This window comes from Hydractinia symbiolongicarpus, chromosome 8 (assembly GCF_029227915.1).
Source record: "Hydractinia symbiolongicarpus strain clone_291-10 chromosome 8, HSymV2.1, whole genome shotgun sequence".
Taxonomy (NCBI): domain Eukaryota; kingdom Metazoa; phylum Cnidaria; class Hydrozoa; order Anthoathecata; family Hydractiniidae; genus Hydractinia; species Hydractinia symbiolongicarpus.
In genome coordinates this window covers 21,625,708-21,633,182 of record NC_079882.1, presented here as the reverse complement: position 1 = coordinate 21,633,182, position 7,475 = coordinate 21,625,708, and the positions used below count along the sequence as shown (strand labels likewise).

The window sequence follows — 7,475 nt, the reverse complement described above, 5'->3', positions numbered from 1 at the left end:
AGAAGACGGACGGAAGTTACTTATGACGTGTTCTCGAGAGAAATTTGGCCAAGAATATCAAAAGATAAGAAAAACGACTATCATCCCTCTCTTGTTTGGATGGAAATTAAATCATTCATCAAAGGATGTGTGGAATCCTTCTTAAATGAAACTGGTATTTTATCGAAAGAAAAATATCAAGAGTTGGGACGCAAGAAGGCACCTAATTTCACAGGTGATAGGGGGAGTGTTTATGCCATGTTTGTGCAGTATGAGAAAGCAAAAAAATCCTTCGGCTATTTTGACGAGATGGATGTTCATTTTAACATTTACAAACGATTGAAAAAATCAATCATTCCAGACTGGGGCTTCCATGAGATTTATGTGGACGAAACGCAAGATTTTACTCAAGCAGAATTACTAATACTCTTGCGATGCAGTTTGAATCCTAACGCCATGTTTTTATCTGGTGACACTGCTCAGAGTATAGTAAACGGTGTCGCATTCAGGTTTTGCGACCTTCAATCTTTATTTCGCATTGCTAGACAAGAATCGGGATACAGTAACATGCCATTGGTCGCAGTACCAAAGAAAATTCATCAGTTAACACATAACTATCGATCACACAGTGGTATCTTACAACTAGCTTCTGTTATTGTTCAGTACCTGAACTTGTTATTTCCGGAGTCATTTGACCATTTGCGACCAGATGTTGGGTTGTTTCCTGGACCGAAGCCTGTGATTTTGGACACCAGTGATTTTTCAGAACTTGCTATGTTATTGGAAGGCAGTAAACGTAGAACTTCTGCCATTGAGTTTGGAGCACATCAAGTTGTTCTTGTTCAGAATGAGAAAAGCAAGAAAGAGCTACCTGACGAACTAAGATATGGTTTGGTACTAAGTATTTATGAAGCGAAAGGTTTGGAGTTCGATGATGTCCTACTGTACAACTTCTTCAAGGATTCTGAGGTACATATTGTTTTTTATATAAAATTTTAGATTTTTTTTATTTTTGTATTTAATACTTTAATGATTTCGTTGATTTATTCATTCGTTTATAGATATATGTATATATAAATATATGCTGTGTTTTAGGCCTCAGAAGAGTGGAGGGTGATAGCAACAAATATTAATAAGATCAACATCGAGCATACAGATACTAGTTTACAAGTTTTACGTGCAGACATATTAAAGAGCAAAACAACACCTTTGGAATTCAATAGAAATAGACATAAACTTTTGAATTCAGAATTGAAGAAGTTTTATACTGCCATAACCCGTGCAAGAGTTCATGTTTGGATCTTTGATGAAGATGAAACAAAAAGAGAGTCAATGTTTGAAGTGCTTATCAAGAAATCTCTGGTTGAGGTTGTTACACTAGACAACAATTTTGATGCAAAAAATCTCTTCGTTGAGAGATCTAGTCGGGCGGAGTGGAAAGAAAAGGGCTTGGATTTCTACAAAAAAAGGCGCTGGGAATTGGCTCTTAAATGTTCTGAAAGAGCTGGTGATGAAGACCTAAAGAAAAGATGCAAAGCACAACTTCAAGGGGAATATGCGTTAGAGAAGGCACGTAAATGGAATGTTAATCGCAGCCGAAAACAACTTCAGGGTGTGTACTTAGAATTTGAAAAGGCTACAAAGTTGTTTTTGGAAAGTGAGCTGGTTGAAGAAGCTAAAGAGGTACATTTTTCTGTTTTTAATATGTTTCAGCTTTATTATTTGTCTTGGCTTTTTAATATGTTTCGGCTTTTTTTTAAAAGTAAGCCTAAAACTTTCTATCTATTTTACTTTTTATTCTATTCTAAACTTGCAACATTCAAATATTCATACTGACCAAATAAATGTGCGAAAATTGACTGCAAGTGAATTAAATAGACCATCGTATAAACGCGTCTTTATTCTAAATATTATTATTCGCCTAAACAGCATCAGTTTTTTTTTTAATTTGATTTTTTTTTTTCAACACGGAATTTATTTCATTCTTCGCCCCGAGGTGAAACGATTTACTGAAACAAGCTATTAAGTTGTAGTAAAGAATTTTTGCACCACTTTCAAGTCATGTGAATCGTTTACAAAAAATAAAAATAAAAATACTAATTCGTGGATATTTTTTTATGAATTTTCGAATAAACCGCGAAGTATTCTTCTGAAAAAAATTATGACAATTAAGTCCTTCTTTTGCTTCATTTCAGTCGGGAATTTACATATTTTATTTTAGCCTTGAGTACATTCTAGTGTTTAGCAATTGGATTGCATCAATTTCATGCCATTTTGTGTACATGAACGCATAACAAAGGTTTGTCAACCTGCTTTTTTTTAGTTTGGAGAAATTGGAAAGTATAACAAAACAACTGAAAGAACCGACGACGATGCATTAAAATGTTTCAAAAAGTCAAACGATATCATGGCTAATGTAAGTTTACTGACTGCACGAGGCCGTTATATTGAATCTTTATTGCTGCTGCAGAATCACAAGCTTGATGAAACAAACTATTCTTCGCATATAATATCAGTGGCTAACAAAGCTTGTAATTATTATTATGAGAAAAATGATTTTGACGAACTTGAACAAGCCCTGGCCTATCTAGAATTTAAAGATAAGATCTCTTTTCTGTACGAAAAAGATGGCTGTGAAAAGCTTCTTCTTCAACAGTTTAAAAAGTCAAAACGGCTCGATATGGCTTTCGAGTATCTAATGCAGCAGGAAAGGTACTTGGAAGCAGCAGAGTTTGCGTGTGATGCTTTCAGTAAATCGGACTGCTTGTTACTGGCTGCCAGAAATGCTGTTGACAGTGGAAAGGAAAACCTATCACTTGCAGAAAGGTTAAATGACATGTATGAGTGTCTTGATCATTCGTCTTACATGCGCAAAGCAGCAGTGTTGTACTCTCTAATAGAATTAACTGGTAAAAAAGATGAATACAAATATGAATTACTTTATGAGGTACTCTCTCATGGTCAATTTGAAGAGCAAAGGCGCTTCCTGGAAGATAAAGATGATTGCGAAGAACTATTGCTTAAATTTTTCAAGACTCGCGGTCGTACAGATTTATCTGTAGAGTATTTGAAAGAGAGACAAAGATTCATCGAAGCCGCTGACGTAACTAGTAATGTGCCTCTTAAAACAAAATGTCTGCTGATAGCTGCTAGAAATGTACTAAAAACAGACAGGGTTGAGAAAAAGATGTTGATTACAAAGAAACTTGAAATCGCATACAGTGACTTAGATAGGTATGAGGATGTCTTAAAGGCCGATACACTTTATTACAGAATGTGCTTGCTTGACAACCTAAAATACGTTACTGATGCAGTACAATTATACAATAGTGCGAAGAATGTGTCGGTACACTTTTGTGCTTTGATCTTTGGCAAAAAAAGAAACCGGATTGCATAATGGAATACCAACCAGCACTAAAATGCTCTTGTATGAAAGCTATGGTAAATCATGTTGCAACAGTAGTCAAATTGATTTCTCATTTATTAGATAATAATAATGAGGATAAAAAATTTCTTGAGTATTATAATTACTTCGGGTTTGATGTATTAGACAACACAATTTCATCATTGACTCAATGCGACCTATCTAGCCTGACTTACTTTTCGCGATTTTCGGATCAGAAAGATATCAAGAAGTTCTCTCTTTCGAATGAAATTCCAACAGTCGATGTAAGGAAGTTTATTGCGAAAGTTTTGTTTAATCTTTTGAGGATGTTTGTTATTGATCTTCGCAAGTTGATTAAAAGTAAACTCCTTACTGTCATAATGTGCTCATTGTCCTGCACTGAAAAGAACTGTGGCAAATCACACGTTGTTCCTGATTTACAAATATTTCTGAAGGGAAAGCTACTTGTTATCAACTTTCTGAATATGCAGCATAAACTTCTACATAAGAAAAAGGTTTTTCAAACTCATTTCTCCAAACAAAACCTCTTATGGTTAGATACTGAAAACGATATGGACATACTAAACTGCGTATTTGATTATATTACTGGTTTCATTGAGTATCTGCACACTCCCAATCTAATATCATCATTCATACATAAGTTTTTTTAAATATGCTCAATACGCATCGCAACAACTTGTGTTATACATCAGACGTGCTTGGAAGGTGAGAGAAGAAAAGGAAAACATAGATGTGAACTTCTACTACAAAATACATTTCTTGTCGTTCATGATTGACAAAAGTAATCCGGTAGTTGATGAACTGATGTTTCATGCTACTGACGAAAAAAATCGTGCTGTAAAGAAAAAATATTTCTTTAATGTTCTTAAGCCACTTAGTGCTGCTATCGCACATTTGTACCGCCAACACAATGTGATTTATGCATTAGAATCTTATCTTTCAATGTTAACTGAGCCAATCTGGGAAACGTCTCTGACTAATCCAACACTCAATACATTCTGCACTATCCTTGAAGTACCTTTAGTCGTTATATTTGCATCACTCTCTGCTTTAAAAGGAAAATCCGTAATTTTTCCTGAAAGTTTACTGCTAAAGAATGCATTTTTCGACAAACTGTACAGCAAATCAGATCATTCTGGTTTTGAAATAGCTATACAAAAATTGAAACCACACAAAATAGTGTATAACAGAATATCTGAATTTTTTCTGAAGTTTTATAATCTCTTGATTGATACAAAGTCAAACTTTAATGCGTTTTTTGTGCTAAAAGATGAACTTCAAGCCTCTACTCAAAGTTTGGCAGAAGACGTAGCAAACGACTTTGTGCAGTGCAGTGAAAGACTGCTAATAATATATTTGACAGTGCTATCTAATATAATCACTTACAACAGAAAATGGGAGAGTTATCAGACAGCTCTTCCAGAAAAATGAAATTGAAAAACATGACGTAGTGTGTGAAATATTCAATGAAATAGGGAAGATGAAAAGCTCAACAGAAGCTCAAGCTTTGTTGCAACGTGTACTGGAAACTAAGAAAGATAGATTAAAAACTTTAACATGGAGTCGAAAAACTACAAAAGAGAATTGATACAGGTGAGTGAGAGCGCGTCCATTTGCGGGGTGTAAGTAATGCGCTACCCGCGTTAAATTCTTTTTGCATTTAATGTGCTTAAAAAAGCCCCTTTAAACTTTTTCCTTCTCAGCAAATTTACATTTAGCATTATATATTTTTTGATGTCATGCTGGACCAAAATAATTTTTCCATTTCTTCTATTTTATAATTTATCACCTGTGAAAGGTTACAAATTTAAACTCTACCAACACATAAAAGTTCTTCCCAATCTTAAAATGCGCGCCGTGTGAAGAACTGGCCATACCAATCTTCAAACAGTGAAAATGGGTGACCGATCTTAAGACTGGACTGCCCAATCTATGGACGTACATGTCCAATCTTAGAACAATTGTGAAGGATAAATAGAAAAAGGAACATTTTAGACTGCGCCACTTAAGAAGAACATTAATTGGAAACTTGTCTTGACAAATCAAAGGGCACATCCCTCCTTAAAAATCTAAAAAGGGTCTAAAGATAGGCCTAACATGGTCTCCTGCCCACTCTTTTGATGCTTTGCCGAGTCCAAAGATTAAGCAGTGTCCTAAGATTGGGCAGAACATAAAGATTGCACAATAACTACAAAAACGTTAGTTTACTTATATCAGACCTGTTATATTTTTGTTGAGTGTTCTATGTAACTTTGGATGAGCCTGTTGCTTTGCTATAAAATGTTGTTGTGAAACCAATTAAAATTATATTTCTACAAACCAACAAGCAAAACTAAAGTTACAGAGTAATAGACAATCAACCTAGCACCTTTTTAAAAATGTTTTAACAGTTTTATTTTTGTTTTTGGAACCGGTTTATGTTCTTAAAATCTAAACTTGTATCCTTTTCACAGGTAAAAATTATCTGACAATCTTATTGTATGTAATTTAAGTTTACCATGACAAAACCACAAGAAATGTAACGGTTTTGTTATAAAATTGCGTACTTGCTAAGTCACGGGCAATTAAACACTGTTGTTATTGTTGTCATTTTCGTTTAACGTTTTATTTGCAGCATTTTTTATTAAATTAACAACGTGATTTTTTATAATAAGAAGCATAACACATTTTAAAACGTTTCTGGAAGTTGATTTTTTCACGGGTTTAAACAACTAGTTCTATGTACTAATACGATAGTGTGTGTTTGTAGTTCTTTTGGCTAGAACAAACCATATGAAAATAAGTGATTTCATTAGCTGATTGTATTATGTGCCTTAATGAAATTAACAAAAAACTGTTTAGTGATAGAAACACAATAAATATTAAAATTAAATTATAAATATTTGAAAAAAATTGTAATTAAGAGTTTGAGTTTTTTGAGCTCTACAACAAGTTCTATATTAGTTAGCATTTTAAGTTCCCTTTAAGTGCCTTAATAGCTACCTTTTTTTAATTCTTTTAGTAAAACAACGCCTTGAAGAAGAGGATATGAATGAAATATTTTAAGAGTTTGGAGATATTGCGGAAAAGCAATCAACGAAGAAAAAAGCAAAGAAAACTGAAATGGCTAAACGAGTATCAGTTAGCAATACGTTAGAGAACACTACACCATTCACATTTGGGACTTATTAATTGCCACCTATAACTTTAATAAGATGTTAATATTTTTTAATAATTTCGCCACACACAATTTTGAAACTCGCATGTAATGATATGCATTCGCTTTTGTAATAAGTTTTTGTTTGTAATATAGAATAATTAGAATTAGATATTAGTCGTGCACTTGACGTACTAGTGTAGAGAAATTACACTATATAATTGTAGAGAAATAGATACAAAAAATCTTTTTGTGTATTTGTTTTTTTCCTTTAAGGGTAGTACAACTTTTATTAGGAAGAATAAAAATAATCCATTGTTGTTTACCTAAAACTTTTACATTTTTAACGTTTTGACTTTATTTTTGACTTCATTCTTGACTGTCGGCCAGAAGCAAGTCGTTCTAATCATGCACGAAATCTTAACGCTACAAACAACAAATGCAGTATTCTTGATCGCTTTAGGGCTCGATTTTTTGTAAATAACCAATTATCAATTATTGGAGGCCTCGACATGCTGACAGAAGAACTTAAAACGATCAGAGCTAGGATTAACACAGTGGATGCTGTGGTGCTGAGGTTTTTAGTAGGTAATATTTGTTTTGTATGTTTTTACATAATAAGATAAATGTGTCATCACGTTTTCTAGCCATGCATAAATTTTAAACAAACCAATTTTAAGGTTTCTGATTGTATTTACGCAATTGAACTTGTCAAAGTTCATATGTCAATGTTTACGAATGACTTAGCACACCAGGTTGATTAAATCTAAATTATTGCTCTTCAAATTGTTGTTGACGTCAGCATTACTCTTTTTGTGATATCTCAGCACTTCGTGGGACCTGGCGTGGATTAATCCGTAATTCCGGCATGTTTAGTGCGACTAGAGCATTCTAGATGCTGTTTAGAATACCTATGTAGATATAGAATTATCACTTTCGCAGATTACCTGATGC

At 33.6% G+C, this 7,475-nt stretch overlaps 1 protein-coding gene across 1 annotated transcript; it reads left to right on the top strand.

The window, feature by feature from the left end:
• The first annotated feature begins 2,314 nt into the window (after nucleotides 1-2,314).
• Nucleotides 2,315-7,091, top strand: LOC130655436 (uncharacterized). The gene is made up of 2 exons (XM_057458192.1): nucleotides 2,315-4,978; nucleotides 6,387-7,091. Exon 1 carries the CDS (start codon nucleotides 2,387-2,389, stop codon nucleotides 3,374-3,376), a length of 990 nt encoding a protein of 329 aa, XP_057314175.1. The 5' UTR covers nucleotides 2,315-2,386; the 3' UTR covers nucleotides 3,377-4,978; nucleotides 6,387-7,091.
• The last annotated feature ends 384 nt before the right edge of the window (nucleotides 7,092-7,475 follow it).

Coding starts and splice junctions, on each gene's coding strand:
- LOC130655436 (XM_057458192.1), top strand. CDS start 2,387: ATGGCTAATGTAAGTTTACTGACTGCACGAGGCCGTTATATTGAATCT.